Source organism: Pogoniulus pusillus, chromosome 23 (genome assembly GCF_015220805.1).
Source record: "Pogoniulus pusillus isolate bPogPus1 chromosome 23, bPogPus1.pri, whole genome shotgun sequence".
Lineage (NCBI taxonomy): Eukaryota > Metazoa > Chordata > Aves > Piciformes > Lybiidae > Pogoniulus > Pogoniulus pusillus.
Genome location: NC_087286.1, coordinates 8674346 through 8693164, shown reverse-complemented (window position 1 = coordinate 8693164; position 18819 = coordinate 8674346). Strand labels below are relative to the sequence as shown.

General features: G+C 55.2%; 1 protein-coding gene and 1 long non-coding RNA gene across 2 annotated transcripts; one reads left to right on the top strand and one right to left on the bottom strand.

The window, feature by feature from the left end:
- Positions 1 to 12479: 12479 nt before the first annotated feature.
- Positions 12480 to 13947, top strand: PTF1A (pancreas associated transcription factor 1a). The gene is made up of 2 exons (XM_064162942.1): positions 12480 to 13196; positions 13314 to 13947. Exons 1-2 carry the CDS (start codon positions 12572 to 12574, stop codon positions 13514 to 13516), a joined length of 828 nt encoding a protein of 275 aa, XP_064019012.1. The 5' UTR covers positions 12480 to 12571; the 3' UTR covers positions 13517 to 13947.
- Positions 13948 to 16643: 2696 nt separating this feature from the next.
- On the bottom strand, positions 16644 to 18335 carry LOC135185812 (uncharacterized). The gene is made up of 2 exons (XR_010306629.1): positions 17971 to 18335; positions 16644 to 17291 (listed from the first exon to the last, which is right to left on the bottom strand). It is a non-coding gene; the product is annotated as an uncharacterized LOC135185812 (long non-coding RNA).
- Positions 18336 to 18819: the final 484 nt, after the last annotated feature.

Here is an 18819-nt window from a genome sequence, read left to right as displayed (position 1 = left end):
TTTAGACTGGACATTGGACAGAAATTCTTTCCAGTGAGCATGGTGAGACACTGGAACAGGTTGCCCATGGAGGTTGTGGATGCCTCCTCTCTGAAGGTTTTCAAGGCCAGGTTGGATGAGGCCTTGAGTGACCTGATCTAGTGGAAGGTGTCCCTGCTCATGGCAGGGGGGGTGGAACTGGATGATCTTTAAGGTCTCTTCCAACTTTAACAATTCTGTGAATCTATGAATTCCACGTAGACAGACTGGATGAAAGATCCAGCTGCGCTTCCAGAAAAGTATAGGTCCCTTGGGGGTCTTGTGTCATACCTGTGAGCCCTGAGAAATGTTTTGGATCTCATATCCTACTATTTACTGTGATACCAGACCATGCCTTTCATACTTCTGTGTGCAAGGAACTGAATCTCTTTCCTAATTAGTATCCAGCTTTTGACTGGCTGAAGTTAAAGGCAATGATGACTCACACCCTAAGTGACTTGCTTGAGGACATTGATGCCAGAGGCATGTGTTGACAAGCTGGGGGGGGGGGGGGGGAAGGAGCAAAGAGCATCCTGGGAAGTATAAATCCATCAGCACAACCATGATAATGAGAGTCAATTATTAATCAATTTGTAAGCACATAAGTGATAAGAAGGCAGGAGAACATATCAACATGGATTAATCAAGCACATATCACTTCAAATTAATTCAGTGTCCTTATTTGAAGGCCCAACTAGCCAAGCATAAGAAGAGGTAGCTGTGGTATGTGATGGTTTAGTTAGTGCCACAAACCTTCTTCTTATCAGCAAAAACACATTGTGGTTTGTAAATGAAATGGTCTTAGGCTAGGTCTTTCCACTTAGGTTGGAAAAGACCTTTAAGATCATCAAGTGCAACCCTTAACCTAGCACCAAAGCATTCATCCACGGTTCAGTGTCAAAGCTGGAAGTTCCAAGTGGGGTCCTGCAGGCATCTGTTGTAGCCCTGATGTTTTCAACAATAAACAGGCTGCCAGAAAAAGGAGGAGTTAATTCAACTCCTGAGAGCACGGATGGGGAGAGGGTGATTCAGAGAGCAAGATCAAGACTCACATTGATCTTCACAGATTGGAGAGCTTGCCTGAAATCAATAAGCTGCACTGTTATAAAGACAAGTACAAAATGTAGTCCTGGGACAAAAGACAGATCAAATCTATCGGTTGAGAATAGAGAAATACCTGATAAGGCAGCAATAGTTCAGGAATGAATCCACTGGTTGTTGTTAACCTGGTGCTGTGTAAAGAGGGATAAAACCTGTGCAGAAAAACAAATGTAATTTGGGGATATATTAGCAGCAGTGTTTTGGGTAAAACACTGAGCTAATTATTCTGCTCTACTTGGCACTGGTGAGGCTTAGTCTAAGTAGTGTCTGCTTTTGGACACTGCACTTGAAAGAAAGCTACAGGGAAGTCAGCAGCGAACAGCAAAACTAAGATGTTTGAAATGTGCGTGCTGAAGGGGTACGGATTTGCTTAGTCTTGGGAAGAGGTCACTAAGAGGAGACATGAAAGCAATCCTCACTGTAAGAAAGATTCTCATAGAGTGGAATGAGCAATGTTCTCCCATGCCTACTGGAAGATGAGCATAGAAGAGCTACCAGCTTAGCTAGAACAGTACTTTTCATGTGTGGACAACTTCCACAGAACATGCAGCATCTCCTTGTGTAGATGTTTTTCATGTCCCTGACTTGGTTAATAATTCACCACAAAGATAAAAGCCTCAGGGCTAACTGGATACAGAGATGTGGTTTTGCAATTCCGAAATTGAAGGTACTGGGCACCCAGCCCCAAGGCTCTTAGTATGGTGAGAGGTGAGTGATCAGCATAGAATGCCAGGGCAAGCCAGCAGGCTCAGCAAGGAACCAATAAATGCAAAGTTTTCAAGGGCTGCAGAAAAAACAAAATGCACTTAGAAGCTGGAGGTGACTGATCTCCACAGGAGATCCTTTCCTGGGACTGAAAAACCATGGCAGGTCAGCTCTTCCTAGTTAAAAGTCATCAAGATAGTTTGCATGTCAATATTACAGCTAAGGCTGTTCAGCAAAACATTAACAATACAGGCTGTATCCTCAGGAGAGACTCTTGTGGAGCCAGAAGAGATATTCTTGAGTAACGTGGTCCTCTGAGGTGCTTTTAAATCTTACCTGCATCTCTAAGTCTTGTATCTCTTTCAAGACAAGAATCATTCATTTAAACCCCAGCTCTACTGAGCAATATCTACTAATTTTAATAAAATTTTTGTTTGAATTCTAAAAGCTATTAGAGAGGCAGAGGGAAATGCACCAAGAGGTCTAGACGCACAGGAACTATGTCTTGAAAAATAAGTCTCTGAGCCGTTACAGGCCTGTGAAAGAAACTGGGTGGACCTAAGCCATGATTCAAGATAGAGACATCTCCTATGGACTCAATGGAACATTTTCATTAGTGGTTTCAGAACAGAAGAAAGATTCTGCTAACAATATCTGACAAAGTCACAGAGCAGGAAGGGCATCCCATCATGGAAGAGGTTTGAAAATCATCAGGAGGAAGCCTGGGACTGCAAGTACCAGAGTGGCAGGAAGGAATGACATCCAGTGTTCAGAGGTCACGCACTTGGGATGTATGGTGAGAACATATGCAGTCTGAGTAGTCCTTGCCAGATAGAGGATGAAAAAGACCTTGGGACACTACTTCATGGAACATGGCCATGAGGAGGGTAAATACAACCCTTGCAGTATGAAGTGAGGGGCTTGGGCAGAAAGGCAAATGTTGATGACATTCTCCAAGGAGCTGTGAGAACTCCTCTGGATGACTTTGTAGAGTTCCATTTCTGGTTGGCCCAGTAGGTTGATTCAGATAGAGAAAAGGGCAGAGAAAGGTGATTGGAGTGGCAAAAAACAGGGAGTCTAATCCCAAGCTTGATTTGCTTGCCCCGGCAAAATGAGAACTGGGAAGGAACATGATGACTGTACATAAATCTGAGGGAAAATCCTGTGGAGACTAAGGTCTTCCATGGAAAGCCACATTCACATGAGAAGAAATAGGCATAAACCAAGGAGGAGGAAATCAAGTGAGGAGGTTAGAAAGCAGGAGTCTCTAGCCCACAAAAAGGATCAATGACTGGAAAACCTCATTTCTGTTTGCTCTAGCACTGGGTATATTTATGGAAAAGATGATGCAATGTGTTATTTACTGGAACAGAAAACTGATGCTATGCCTTGGGATAACAGTCACTGGGAATTGTCAGGAATAAAATGGCTAAAGCCAAGTCACAGCACCCCCTGCCAGCTGGTGTCAGGGAGCCTTGGTACCCTTTCTAGAGCTGCACAGCCTGTCACTGGCAAAAGAGTTACCTGCCTAGTTTTCGGCTTGCCCTTGACTGTTACAGGGATGGTCCTGCAGAATTTTTCATGAAGGTTGCTCTGGATCAGGGCTGTCAGGACCTGGTCTCAAGGAACCATTCCATCTCCCCATGAGTCACAGAATCATTTTGGTTAGAAAAGACCTTGAAGACCATCAAATCCAAGCATTCTCTAGCTCTACCAAGACTGGTACTAAACCATGTCCCTCAGCTCCACATCTCTGCCTCTTTGAAACATCTCCAGGAACAGGACTTAGCCACCTCTCTGGGAACCCTGTTCTAGTGATTGAGAATCCTCTCAGAGAAGTTTCTTCTAATCTCCAACTCAAAACTTCCCTGGTGCAACTTGAGACCACTTCCTGTCCTCTTATCACATGTTACTAGGGAGAAGAGAGTCTGACTCCCACCTGGCTCCGACCTCCTTTCAAGTAGTTGTAGAGAGAGCAGGCTTTTGTATTGAAGAGTAGGAGGCTCCTTATCAAAGGTGCGTGCTGCCCACTGCTCAGCTGCAGTGGCCTTGTTCACCACCCTCCCGGGAGGAGCACACACGAGTACCCGGAGCCAGTACTGCGGTGGGCAAGTGGCTCCGGGTGGGGCTTGCCGCAGCTGGGAGATGCCTCCAGGGTTGCAGACAGCCCATGGGAGCCAGTCCCTGCTCCCAGGTTGCCTGCGCCTTCTCCGGAGATCACAGCACCTTTAGGAGCTTGTTCCCTATGGAAAGCCTGTTGAGTTTGTTTCATTCTGCCGCAATGCCCTCAAAGGAGTCACTGCGCACTCCCTGTCCAGCCAAACCAGCGCTCACCCCGCACCACCCGGCCTTTTCCCCTGAACTCCCCTGGCCCCGGGCCGGCCGGAAGGACCCCGGACGGGCTCGGCCCGGCCCGGCCCTGCCATCTTCCACCTGGACCGTTCTCGTAGGAGAATTGTGCCAGCCGCGGCCCTGCCCCTCCACGGCCAATAGAGCCTTGAACTCGGCCATTCCCTTGATTTCAGCGATATTACCTTTGGGCTATATGTGTGTGTGTGTGTATTGATATGCATAATAATAGCTTTGAGGCCTTTTATTGATAAGGACGACAGGAAATATCTTCAAGTTGCACCGGGGGAGATTTAGGTTGGAGATTAGAAGAAACTTTTTCCGTGAAAGAGTTCTCCATCACTGGAACAGGCTCCCCAGGGAGGTGGTTGAATTCTTATCCCTGGTGAAGTTTCAGCGAGACAGAGATGTGGTGCTGAGGGACATGGTTCAGCACCGGCCTTGGTGGGGTTAGAGAATGGTTGGACTCGATGATCTTCAAGGTCTTTTCCAACCGAAACGATTCTGTGATTCCGTGATTGTCAGACTAGTTTAGAAGCTGATGAAACAGTAAATTGTTGGTGGAAAAGTGGGTAGCTTTGTGCTTTGCCAAGCAGGTGCCTGGCGGTTTTAGTCAAAGATTGGTAAATTTACAAGAGTGCAGCGAACGTGCCCTCCCTGGGCCATTGTGAATTTGAGGGGCGAACAAAGGAGAACGTGAATATTCACACAGCCGCCTTTCAGCGTGTGGCATTGCTCCGCAATGTTTAAAGCACTGAGGTTTGCTGCTTTTTTCCTCTCCTTTTTTTTCCCCCTAAAAAAAACAAGACACCAACAACACCACCACGCCTCCCCCCCAAATTCAGAAAGTACCTGTTTGCGTTTTAAAGCCATAGAAATCATCCGCGAGCAACCATATAATTTGATTTGCTAAGCAATCTGCAAGGCGATTGCACATCATTTATAACGTTCATTGAGCATTTTGCTTAATTGTGTCTCTTTTTGTAAAGGAAGCACAGCCCCCTCCCTGCTGCGGCCGGCACAAGTGGCCAGATTCCCATGGACCCACAGACAACCACCGGCCCTGCGCGGGGCTTTCCCAAATGGGGCCATCCGCACACGCACGGCTCAGCTGGGCTGGGAGGCAGAAAAGGGCTCAGGTACGAGCTCGCTGTCTGAAGCTCGGCTGCTCATAACCTGCCCCTTCTACTGGTGCTGCCCGTCCAAGACTGGAGGGTGCGCAGCACTCCTCTTCCCAGATCGGTGAGCCCCCGTGGCTCCGCAGGTGCGGGGCAGCCACCGCGGCACCGGTGCCGGGAAGCCGCTGCTTTCCTTGGCCAGCCCCAGGCGCGGAAAAGCAGTTCAGGAGGAGAGCTGAAAGCGGCACCAGGAAAGAAGGAAAGATCTTTGATCATAGTATGTTTTCAATTGAAAAGGACCTTTAAAATCATAGCGTTCAATCATTCTCTAACTCTGCCGAGGCTGGTGCTTAAACCATGTCCCTCAGCACCATATCTCTGCCTCTGAAACACCTCCAGACGTGGAGATTCCTGGGTAGCCTGTTCCAGTGGTTAAGAACCCTTTCAGGGAAGAAGTTTCTTCTGGTCTCCAGGCTAAACCTTGTCTGGGACAGCCTGAGGCCATTTTCTGTCGTCCTGTCACTTGTTACTAGTAAGAAGAGACCAACAGCCACCTGGCTTCAGCCTCCTTTCACGGCAGTTGTAGAGATCCAGGTTCCACTCAGCCTCCTTTTCTCCAGTCTGAATAACCCCAGTTCTCTCAGCTGCTCCTCACCAGCCCTATTTTCCAGACCCTTCATCAGCTTTATTGCCTTTCTCTGGACACTTTCCATCATCTCCATGTCCTGCTTGGAGTGAGGGGCCCGAAACAGAACCCAGGGCTCAAGGTGTGGCCCCACCAGTGCCGAGTACAGTGCACAATTACTTCCCTGTCCTATTGGTCACACTACTCCTTTGATGCACAACCTTGCTACAGCCCTCCGTCCCGTATCCCCCCTCCTCCCCCCCTCAGGTGCTTTGCCATCGGTGGTCGCTCCTCTGTACCAGCCGCTCTCCGCCGGCAGCGAGAACAGGAGCTGCAGGAAGCGCTGGAGCGGAGGAGAGCCGCTGCTCGCCGCCCGCACCTTCGTCCGGCCGCGGCCGCCCAGCCGCACCATATAATTTGATTTTCCCCCGTGCCCGCAGATCGATTGCAGCTCATTTGTTACATTCAGCGGCTCCTCGGGACGGGGAGCGGGGGGAGCGGGCGGGCCGGGGGAGCCAGCGGCACAAGTGTTGGGATTCCCATGGGCTGTGCCTGCTCTCCAGCTTGCAGCGCTGGCACCCCGTCCCGAACGGCCGACAGAGGGGGGTTTGTAGGCACAGTGACCTCCGCGATCTCGGCTTGAAAGAGCCTGAAAGAGACTCTTTATGGTGCATTACCAGCCCAGCGCCCAGGTACCAGCTCGGAGGGGAGTGCGCGCAGCCAGACCGACCCCGGCTGCAGGTGCCTCCTCCTCTGCCGGGCGGGCGGACGAGGGCCCAGGGCCACCCCGCCGCCTTTGTACGGCCGACGCCCTGCCGCGCTGCACTCGTCCCGGTAGCGGCACCGAGGCGGGAGGGAGTGCTTCTCCCCTCCTTATTTATGAGCCTCACGTGGCGGCGGGGGAAGCGGCGGGCTCCGCTTCTTCCGCATTCCCCAGGGCCAAGTCCCTGCTCCAGGGAGCATCACGGGTCCCGGGCACCTGCCTCTGGGTACCAGGAATGTTCTGGATACATGGTCGGGGAGTGCTGTGGAACACAGCCATGAGACGGAGAGGGCTGCGGAGGCTTGTTAGCTGTTGCAGATCTCTCTGCAAAGCGGTTTTCGCCCTCCAGTGCCTGGCAGGGCACAGACCTGCCCGGTACCAGGCGGGCGGTAAGGCTCCCTGACTCCTAAGCGAAGCTTGTGGGTCTCCTCCCTTCTTCTCTGGAGCAGGAAAGTTGTGTAATTTATTTTTTTTTTTTACCAAGAAACACACCATTCCCCAAGGCTGCGCTGAGCAAAGGTCAGCTTTTGCTTTCAATGGTATAAAGACCTAAGTAGGTGCTATATATTTCAATTGAATGAAGTGCCGTCTCAAATCGGGAATTGCAGTAGAGTTTGAGGAGGGTGGGAGTTTAGTCCTGTCCTGATAGAGTACTGACTCCATAGATATTGGGCCAACTCTGGTCCAGTCTTTCAAAAGTCTCCTTTCTGTATCAAACAGTGCATGTCTGAATTAGTACAGGACACTGAGGGGTACCAGTGGGTGAGCTGGTGGGTTATGTGACCTTGAGGGGAAAACGGCCACACACGGTATTTGTCCCAGTGTGGCTTTATGGACCCCAGCCCCCTTGTTCAACCAAACACGACAGCGAGGAGGTGAAGACTGGATAAGAATACTGGATATCGCCTTCATAGAGGAAAGAGGAACTCTCCATGCTTGCCTTTCCGCGCCAGTCGTTTCACGGCATTGGATCAGCCATGGTAGCTAGAAAAAATCGTCTGCTTCTCACCGCCGGGGCTGGGCAGCAGCTAAGGCAGCCAGGGATGAGTGTGCGGTTACAAAGGTGCTTGTAGGAGTAGGAGCAGACTCCCGGGAGATGCCAATACCGCCTTTGCCCCGTTCATCAGACATGAGCCGCAGTGATCAGCGCCGGCAAACGAGGACAGAGAGCCAGTAACTCCTACTCTCCATGCTCTCCGAGTGTCCCGCGCCTTGCAGCGCCGCTGGGGAGAGGAACTGCTCCTGAAAGACACCCAGCTGGTCATACATTTTCTTTGCTGGAGATGGGTGCGAGGAGGTGCCGTTCCCGTAAGCACGACTCCTCTACGACACGAATAACGAACGGCCCTCCCGCTGGTCCACTCCTTTCCGTTGACAGGCTTCAACTCGGTGTCTTTCAGGAGCTATCACTGTGATAGCAAGGCAGGAGAGACTGGGTGTTGCGGATCCCTTTGGTGCCATCCCTTCCCTTATTACTCTGGCGGGAGCCATTGCATGGACGCACCGAGAGTAGTCAGTGGGGCCCGGCGGGCCAGGTCTTGCACGTAGCCATGCCCTGGCCCCATGTCTTGTGCCGTCTCTGGACTTTTAGCTACTCTCGGTCCCCGTTAAGGTGGCTGCCAGCTGCCACCTGAACTTTGTGGTTATTGACTCAGGAAGGAGGGTGGTGTGCCCCTTGAGGTATCGTGTCTTCGTCGTCGTCCCCCGTCTCCTCGGTTCCTACCCTCGGGAATTGAAATGACGAAATGTCAAGAGCTGGTCATACATTTTCTTTGCTGGAGATGGGTGCGAGGAGGCGCCGTTCCCGTAAGCACGCCTTTGTCTCTCTCGACTGGTGAGACACCCCCCAGGGAAACACCCGATCAGGGACAAATATTGCAAAGGAGGGAGTTTACGACATAGGCAGTGCTGGCCCAGTTGCGTTGCTGTGGCCCGGGCTGCTCTGATCCTAGCTCCTGGTTTTCGCAAGTTTCCTTTTCGTAACGTCTTGGGCAACCCGAGAGGAGTCTTCTCGCACCTGAGGTAGCTCCTTCGGAGACGGCCCATACTCGTTTCTCAAAGGCAGGTCTTACTGCTTTAACAGCAACACTGCCGCAGGGACGAAGGTTAAGCTCGGCATAGTGCGGGAACCGTTGGGCACGGCAGCGGGTACTGAGCTGCGCGGAGCCGAGTGGAGTGATGTCAATCGCCTTCGTAGCGCGGCTACGCGGGGGCAGGGGAAGTAGGGCTGTGCGAGACGAGTTTAATGCATCGTTCACCTCCCCTGGGGGGCTGCTCGCAAGCTTTACAAAAATCTGCTCGTTTTGAACCGTTTCGCGAAAGCTTCGAGTCCCCAGCAGTTTGGAAAGAGTGGGTTCCCAAAATACTCCTCTGCTTCTCCCCGCATTGCGCTCCCATCACCGGGAGCTGCCGGGCGGCCGCGAGACACACATTGCCTCAACGAAACGACCGTTCTTCTTGACAGACCTGCCTCGCAGTGACAGACGGACCACGCAGACTCGCTTCCCAGACCACCTGTCTGAGTTTTGTGGCCCTCTGCTGTTGTGCTACCTCCACGGTGTGACATTCATTGTCTAGCGCTGTACCACTCACCCTAGCTGTGAGATACCAACGTGTGCCAAGGCAAAGCGGGCACAGCGGGCCTTGGAGAGGAGCGGGGGGAAAGGTTCCGAGCATGATAAATGGACAAAGCTCTCCCAGAATCTCTGGACATATACTGTCCTTAGATCAACAGCAGGGACTGTGCTTCTCCTTACTATTCACCGCCCGAGACCCTCAGACACGGGCGTCGGGAAGATGCTTCATCACCTCCTTGGTACCTGTCTCAGGGTCTGGCTGACCTAGGGGAAATGCTGCGATGCCAACCGTGGGTCATTGTGGGACCGTGTGTTTGTCTCGAGTGGGTGCGGTGGTGACAGTGGACACTCGACGCGGTTTGCTCATCGACTTTGAACTTTCCAGGTCCAGATGGAGTGTGGTAGGAGCAAAGACTCGTCATTCCATGGGTGGTAACCCCTTGGGCATGCAGGAAAGGGAACAGCGCCAGCTCTGTGGGCAGGGGGTGGGGGAAATAACGATAACGAAATTCCATCAGCATTGTTAGAATGTAAGGCTTTGCGTTCTTCTTTTTCCATGTGTTTTGGGACAGGAATGACAGTGGCATGGATTCGAGCGAGTTTCATGTACGACATGAAACATACTTGCGCTTCTAGATAGGGTGCCCTCACACGCAACGCTCATTCTCCGGTCACACTCATCCTGGATAAGGCTATGACAGGCAGGGAGGGAAGAGGGTGGCTTTTTTGCCTTCGGAGATTCTCCAGCTGCAGCCGCAGTGCTCGAGGCAGCGGTGGGAAAGGAACAAACCCCTCTCCAGGTGTGCCTCAGCTGAGCCTGAACCACTCCTCGGATGGCTGTGGAACCAGCTGTGGCGGAGCCGGTGGCTACTGGGGGCAATGGGGATGAAGGGGCAGTCGTGGGCCCTCCCGGCGCCTCCACCCTCACAGCAGCATCAGGGGTCGGCAAGGCAGGTCCCTGCCCGCCCACCAGAGCCTCACTGCCTGCTGCTGCGGGACCGCCACCGAAACACACACGCACACTCCCAGCGCAAAGAGATGCTGCTGGTGCAAGGGAACAGCGTGGCGCGCTGTGGGCAAGCACCGCGGTTCCCGTCTGATGCCGAAGCTGTGTCTGGTCTGCCGAGTGTGTGCCTGGGTTCGGTGGGACGGGACTGCTCGGGAAGAGTGCTTCGGAGGTAAGCAATGCCTCTGACAAGCTACCTCTTGGGACACTGAGGGGCCTCCTGCCCGCCGCGCTCCCTGCCCCTCCGAGCGGTCCACACCACTAGGAATGCTGGTGGTCAGAGACCTCTGCGGGAGTTATTCGTGTGCCCTGGTCACTCAGGATGGCAGCAGAATCTTTGGGCTGCATGGACACAGTCACAGCCTAGCAGACCGAGAGGAGGGATTGTTCCCCACATTCGTGAAATCATAGAATGGTAGGGTTTGGAAGGAAACTCCAGAGATCATTGAGTCCAACCCTCCTGCAGGATCATCTAGGGCAGGTCATACACAAATGCATCCAGACTGGTCTTGAAAGTCTCCAAAGAAGGAGACTCCACAACCTCTCAGGGCGCTAGTAAGACCGTATCTGAGTACTGCGGCCAGCCTGAGGATAACCAGTACAAGAAACGCACCCCTGTGGGGAGATGGGCCAGTAAAGCAGAGGAGGCTGGAGCCTCTGCCCGGATCGGGTAGGCTGCAGAAGTGGTGCTGGCTTAGCCGGGGCAACGGTAGTGTCGAGGGTACCCCACAGCACCTGACCAAAGTCTGCCGGGGTGGACACCCGGAAGCCTGACTCTTGATAGCAGTGCATGAGGCGGGCTTGAAGGACAACAGAAGTGAATGGAAACAGGAGTCTGGACACATGGAAAACCTTTTCCATAGGTGGTGATGCCGGCAGCGGGCAGTCCATCCATCCGGACGGCCGAGCGCTCCCCGAGGCCACAATCCCCATCTCGCCCCTAATGGTGAGATTCCCTCAGTTTCCTAATCCTAGGACGGTGGCAGCGGTCCCCTGGCAACGTGTGGGGTGTTCGTGTCTTCGCGCCAAGGTTTTCTCCTTCCCTCCGCGTTATTTTTTCTTGTTTTTCGCGTGGCCCGTCTGCAGGCAGGACTTTCCAAGAAGTGGCTCTTGCAAAGCTCTTTGTTCCCTCCCGTGACTCACGCGTTTCCCTGCCGTTATCACAACGTTGTCAGCCGCTTTGAAGCAGAGTCATTTATTACGCTCTCGGAGCTGGCCCTGTCTTACCCTGCTGATAGAGCGGGGTACGCTTCCACTCGGGGTTTGATCTCTGCCCGTGCTGGTGGCACACTGGAAAGTCACTTTCGATAAACCTCGACAGACTCTGCCAGACAAACTATTGCAGCGCTAATGACAGAGATAATCCGCCCCTAATCTGCCGGGTAATCCATTTCACCCTAGTGGGAAGTTCTAAGGCTTTAATCAGTGAGAGTCGGATTGGGGAATGATTAACAGAGCCTCCGCCGAACCCATCTCGTCCTGAGAAGGTGGGAAAGGAAAAATACCACAGGGCCCGAGGCGGTGGAATTGACGCGGGACTCGGCGGCAGGAATTGTCGAGATTTATTCTGATGTTAGAATTCTGTCCCACCCAGGCTCTGCGGTAATGCTCGAGAGCGCCTACCTACCGGTGTCCGCTCTCACGTCGGCTCTGCCGGACCCGGGGGATCGAGAAAAGTACGACGGAGGTGAGCCCAAGGGGAGGCTCATCCTGTCGTTGCCAACCAACCCGCACTTATCGTCCACCAGCGGATGCGGGAACGGAGCGGGGCTGTTTGGCCCGACTTGCGGAGCAGCGCCGGGCAGAGCGATCCCGCCGGCTCGAGGCCCATCCCTGGGCGGCGGGAGACACCGTCGGGCCTTACCCTTCCCACCTGCTTCGATCTTCACCTTGTCACCGCCCCTCGCCCAGCAGGAGCCCCGCGGGGTCCCTCCGCGAAGGGGAGGTTTGGGGGGGCTGTCCCGTCCGTCTCCCCCCGCCACCGTGTCCACCCCTCGGCGGGCGCTGATTGGCTGGCGGCGGCGGGCAGCGGCACGCGCCCGAGGATGTCGCTATAAGGGGCTCGCGTGCCAGGCCGCCGCGCCAGCCGGTCCAGCCCCTCCCCGGAGAGCGGCGGCAGCGCCTGGCCTCCCGGCCACCCAGCGGCGGGGCGGGCAGGGCAGGGCAGGGGCGGGGGACCACACCGCCGCCGGGGCGGCTTGGCCAGCGGTGCCGGCAGGAGCGGCTGCAAGGACCAGTCCCGGCGCGGGGCTGCCCGCCCCGTCGCGGCCCGGCCCGTCCCAGCCCGTCACGCCGAGGCCGGGCGCAAGCATGGAGACGGTGCTGCTGGAGCACTTCCCTGGGGGACTGGACTCCTTCTCCTCGCCTCCTTATTTCGACGAGGAGGATTTCTTCCCCGAGCCGCCCTCGCGGGACGCACTGGCCACCGACGGGCTGCTGGAGCCGGACGTGGACTTTCTCAGCCGGCAGCTTCAGGAGTACTACCGCGACAGCGGCGACCCCGAGGACGGCTACCGCTGCTCAGCTCCGGCCACCACCTTCCCGCCGTCGCCCGCCTCGCCCGGCTTCGCCTACGAATGCTGCGGGGCGGCGGGCGCGGCGCTGCTCTCGCCGGGGGGGCCGCTGCAGGCGCTGAGCTCAGCTAAGCGGCGGCGGCGAGTGCGCTCCGAGGCGGAGCTGCAGCAGCTCCGGCAAGCGGCCAACGTGCGGGAGCGACGGCGGATGCAGTCCATCAACGACGCCTTCGAGGGGCTGCGCTCGCACATCCCCACCCTGCCCTACGAGAAGAGACTCTCCAAGGTGGACACGCTGCGCCTGGCCATCGGCTACATCAACTTCCTCAGCGAGCTGGTGCAATCCGACCTGCCGCTGCGCAGCGCCAGTAGCGAGAGCCCTAGTCAGCCCAAGAAAATCATCATCTGCCACCGCGGCACAAGTAAGTGGCGGCAAGCCCCGGCCCGGCCTGGCCTGGCCTGGCTCCACAGGAGCACCATTCCTAGTGATAACCCCTTGCCCTTCTCCTCCTCTTCTCCAATAATCCCCTGTCCCCCAGGATCTCCCTCCCCGAGCGACCCCGACTACGGACTCCCACCTCTGGCCGGTCATTCCCTGTCGTGGACTGATGAAAAACAACTTAAAGAACAAAACATCATCCGGACAGCCAAAGTGTGGACTCCCGAGGACCCGCGGAAGGTGAACAACAAACCCTCCCTCAACGACATCGAGAATGAGCCTCCTTTCGACTTCGTGGCGTGAGACGCCACGCGGGTGGCCCCCAGTGGCCCCTGCCCCACTATGTACATGCTGTATGTAGAGACTTATATTGTAAATGTAATTTAAGATTCAGACTCTAAGGCAATCAGCTTTATTTATCTATTTATTACGGAGTAGTGACAATGAGGTAGAATCATCTGGTTTCGAAGATATAATTTATATAATTTATCTTGATTTTTATTTTTTTTAAGATATGCAATAGGCTAATTCCACCAGCACCTTTTGGGGGTTTTTGGGGGAAAATAATAATGCCAGAACCTGTGAAAATAATTTATTTGTCGCACGTGAGACTCTTCCTGTGTTTGTTAATAATAAACCCGGATTGTACCTTGTGGAGCAGTGTATTTGTGAGAAGCAGCTGCCGAGCCCCCTGCCACATCCTGAGGAAGCCCCGCATTGAACGACCGATCCCCGTCCCAAGTAGGCAGGGGGGAGACCCAAAGTCTCTCTATCCAGATGCTGGCCCCGCTCTGCCTCATCGCCGGCTCGGACAGCTCTTATACAGCCGAGGGAGGGATGGGGACGGCTGGGGGGACACACTTTCTCCTTCTCTCCACCCCTTTTGACGTGCTTTCCTGAAGTGCTTCCAACTGATGTCTTTGTCTGTCTCTAGGAGGTCCCGTCCTTTCAATGCTTCTGCTCTGCTTGTGGTTGCCAGCTAAAAGACCGGGGTCTCGAAACACCAACCTTGCGATGGAGTGTGTTTGTGTGTTTATGTCCCCACCGATGCCTCGTACTCCTAGACCCGCAGCCACGAGGATGGGCACTATGGGGAAAATGGACAAAGCTCTTCCCAAAAGCTCCAGGGAGAGGGGAACCAGGCTACGGGCAGGGCAGATTTGGGTCCTGCTGGTGCATGGCCCAGGCTTCCCCCTCCCCCGCCTTCTGCAAGCCTGGGAAACAGCCCCGCATCTTCACCCTGGAGGTGCCACTGGGGAGGGGTGGGGGGGATGGAAGGGTAAAGCCATCGTGCAACTGGTGGCAGAGCCCCTGTGGTACCCCAAGCTCAGCGTGCCTGGATGCTCAGGGGGTGTGTGGGTTTGTGTGGGTGTGTGTGTGTGGGTGAGGCTGGGCTGCACCTGCCCGGAGGCGATGGAAAGGGGCGGCAGGGGCTGTCTGGGCCGGGGGTCTGCAAGTGCTACCGGCAGAGCAGGAGGAGGGACGACACGGTCCACGGATAAGGCTGGGGTCTCGTCCCAGCGCCGCAGGTGCTGATTTTCCCGTGGTACCCGCGGCTCAGGCCCGACGGCTTGGCCCCCGGGAGAGCCCCAGATGCCCGGGCCGGCCCTCGGTCGGAGCAGAGCTGTCCCCGTGCGGTGCCCAAGCGGATGGGAACGGCCCGGGTGAGCCAAAGTATAATTATTACTCATCACATACTGTACATCTCTGCCTCTCTCTCAATTTTTTTTTTTTTCAAAGCTGCCGCAAAGTGGGAGCAATATGTTGCGTGCATGCTAATTGCATTAACCTAGTTAGACACATTTAGTTTCCTAGCGTGGATGGCATGGATCTATTCCAATAGCAATTAGAGGAGCTACTTACCCACACAAACACGCCAAGGCTGGGCCGGGGCGGGGGTTTGGGCTGAGGAGGAGGGAGTTCTGATTATTTATTTGCCTCTTTTTCGTGCCGGGCTGCCCGACTGCTAGCCTCGCCCCGTCCGGCAGCGGGCGGCATCGGTGTCATTGAACTTAAACGGGGCTCTTTGAGCCAGAAAAAGAGCCGACCTATAATTCGATCTTGTCCTGTATTAGGACCTCATTAAACACAGAAAGTCGCTTTTGCACAAATGCTTCCATCAGGCATGTAATCTCATTACACTCATTAGAAAGTCAAATGTTAGTCGGACTTCAGCTTAATTATAAGTTATGGAAGTGTTGTACCGTTTCCTTCTGTGTACAGCCCCGTCCGTCTCAATTGGCTTTGGTGATGTGGTCCTCCACAATTAAAACACTACAATCATTGTTATGTGGCACCTCTTCTTCGGCGTGCCACTTTTTTTTTTTTTTTTTTTTTTTTGTGATTCAATGGTTCAACACATCCTTTAGTATGGTGCAGATGAAGCGGAAGAGCCGGCCCTTCGCATGTAAAACACCAGGGTCTCTATCTTGTCACTCTCCCGTCTTGACTTGGCAAGTCTCTTTAAACGCAATCTTCAAAGAGACTGACAGCTCCTTTTGACCGACCCATCATCCATTCACCCCAGCGCCGCGCTCCTGCCACCGAGTCCTGCAGCACCAGGCAGGAGGAAACCGCCTCTGCGGGTCTCCCCGGCCCACAGGGACTCGGCAGGACCTTGCTGGTCCCGCAAGCCCGGCCGCAGCCTTTGCGGCAGTTTTGGAATGTGGGGGTGGGTGCGCGTTGTTTTGCTGGTGGCGAACACGGCTGGATGCAGTAAGGAGCAGCGTGGGGCGGGCGGGACTGATAGCGACGCAGTCCCCACTTCCAGACGCTTACCCCCGTAGCCGTCAGCGAGGGGATCGCTGCTACATTCTACCGCTGTCTCTCTCCTCCCCCGCGTCTTTGCCTCCCTCCTGGAATCTCCGTCACCCGCACCAGCTCATCAGAAGGCCGACCCCCACCACAGCATTGCCCCGACGGCACCGCAGGGGCACGGGTGAAGACACGCCGAGCCTGGGACTGGCTCGCTCCTCCCCCTGCCCCCACTCTTGCCCCGCACCCCCACGGGTGCTAGGGGCTGCAAAGTGAGGCAGGAGAGAATAAATAGAAGGGGGAAACCCACAGCCCGACTTGGGGTGGGGGCTGTTAGAGGTGCTTGCAAGCGTCTCGCTTCCTGCAGGTTCCCAGGAGGGAGGTGCGGGCTCTGATTTTGCGGGCCAATGCTGTCCTGCCGGGACCAGTATCACCCGAGATGCTCCAGGGAGAAGAGAATCGAATTGTTTGAAATGGACAGTTACCCGTTGGGGGAAAATAATAATTTTTTATATATATATATATATATATGTATAGCGAGAGAGAGAGAGAGAGAGAGAGAGAGAGAGAAAGAGAGAGACAGAGAGAAAGAGACAGAGAGAGAGAGAGAGAGAGAGAGAGAGAGAGAAGAGAAGCCCCACCCGAAGCCCAGGGCTGGAGGCAGCAGTCGGTCGGCCAGCACGGGCAGCGAGGAGCCAGGCGGGCTGTGAGTGCCCGCCGAGCAGCGCGGTGCGCAGGCAGGGCTGCCTGGGTACTGTGAACCGGCCCCACCGCGGTTCCCAGGCCGTTCATCTGCCGGCAGTAGGGCGGGCGCCCGGCGAGACGCGGGGCGTGAAGCCTCCCCCAGCCCGGGATCTCATCCCTCCTTTCATTCACGCATCTCTCGCTGGGCACCGAGTACCAGCTGCGAGGTCGAACAAACACCAGTTGAGTGTCCCCTGGTAAACCTCCCGCTTTCCAAAGCATCCCGCAGCCGGTGGGAATGGTCCTAAATAACTCCACAACAAACCGCGCTGCCGGGACCTGGAAGCGTGGGCGGGAGGCGATTCCCACGACGGGGCCGGGGTCTGGCCAACAGGTGCTCGGGTTTGGCGGAGGGCGCCGGGGGAGCCCGGGGAGGCAAAGCCTCTGCTGCCAGAAAGCAGCCTGCTCCGGCGCCTCCGGCTTTACATGGCGTGGAAGCCGCAAACAATCGCAATGATATCTTTATTGCTAGGTTCATGTCCTGGGCTATAACATATCAATCCCTGTCGTGGTTCTCTCGGATGCACCTGGTATTTCAAACTTGTTCTTTTTGTGCTTCTGGGTCCTGGACTGCAGCTGCCTAAAGCAAGCAAAGAGAGAGGCCCTTACAATGTGTCCAAGACGTGTTGGCATGGTTTGCTTGTCTTTAATGTACCATTAACTATTGTCTTTACACAATATGGGAACTGTAAAGCATGACATGTGTTATAATAAAACACATTTTCAACGATACACTTGGACTCGGCGCTGGGATGCAAGCAAACAAACAGGCCCAAATCTTGTTTTGTCTCCCTCGCTGAGCCTACTGGCAATTAAACTTAAGACCACTGCTTTCCCCTGGTCAGCCAATTAAATTTTATGTCTCCTAATTTTTCACATAGAAAAAAAGTCTCGGTGCCGGCCTCTAAAGACATTGATTTTCTTGCTATCACCTGGCGCTCAGACCTTAGTTCCATTTATCAAGAAGGGAAACGTCAGGCGTTACATAAAGTGACTCTGTTACCATAAGGCTCTCACCATCCTGCCCTATTGTTTTCCCTTGTTAATAACTCATTACCAGGATTTAACAAATCAACCATTACATATGTTTTGTGTCTCCATATTTTGATCCGTACGATTAAGCAGATGTTACGATTGAAAATTGAAAAGTCCAAGGCTACTCTCGTCTGAAAGAAAGAGGGCAGCCTCAAACAACGAGCTAACAATGAGATTCAGAAGATCTTCAGAAAAACATTTACGACCAATAAACAGACTCCAACCTGCTCCATTTCAACCATTGTGCGCCTTCGGGGAATAATTAAGTTGAATAGGAAGAGGTCCGCGGGGTTTTCAATGCCAAGCCCACAGGTGCGGGGTGGCACGATGAATGATCCGCCTGATTTTTGCCAGCCTCAAGGGCCCTTCTCCGGGCCGTCCCAGCAGATACGAAATATTGTCATTTCTTTTAATTCACGGCGTTACTCTCAGCCCGAACAAAGGGGCTGCAGAGGGGCGGGGGGGATGAATGGCTCCGGCTGCAGCGAGGCGCGCCCGAGCCGCCACTGCCCTCGCCGGAGACCGCCCGGCGGGGCCGAGCGCGCTGCCGCGCCCGGGGGCCGCCTCGGTGGGCACGGAGGGGTGTCCGTTCCCCCCGCTCCCCAGCCTCGCCGCCCGCAGCCCCCCCCCGCTCCCCGCGCCGCCCCCCTTCCGCACTCGCCCCGGTCCTGAGCCGCCTCCGCGTCCCAAACCGCCGCGCGCCTCTCCCCGGGGCCGGACCCTGTGCGGGCGCGCGTGCGCCCCTCCGCTCCCCGCCGCCCTCCGTGCCGCCGCCCGGGCCGGAAAGGGGCGGGCGGCGCGGCCCCGCGATAGGGAAGGCTCTCGGCACCAGCCCTCGCGGTGGCCCCGCCGCCGTCGAGGCCCCGGCGAGCGACAGCGGGCGGCGGCGGCGGGGCACTCCCGACCGCCGGCCTGGCGTTGCGCATGGAGGTCTCCAAGAGGGGGCCCGGCTACCGGGCGGCCCCAGGGAAGAGAGCGGCACCGCCCCTGCGCGGCTGCTGTGCCGGGGGAGGCCCAGGAGGGGCCCCCGCCCGGAGCCGCAGAGATGCGCCGCCTGACCCCTTCTGGCGGCA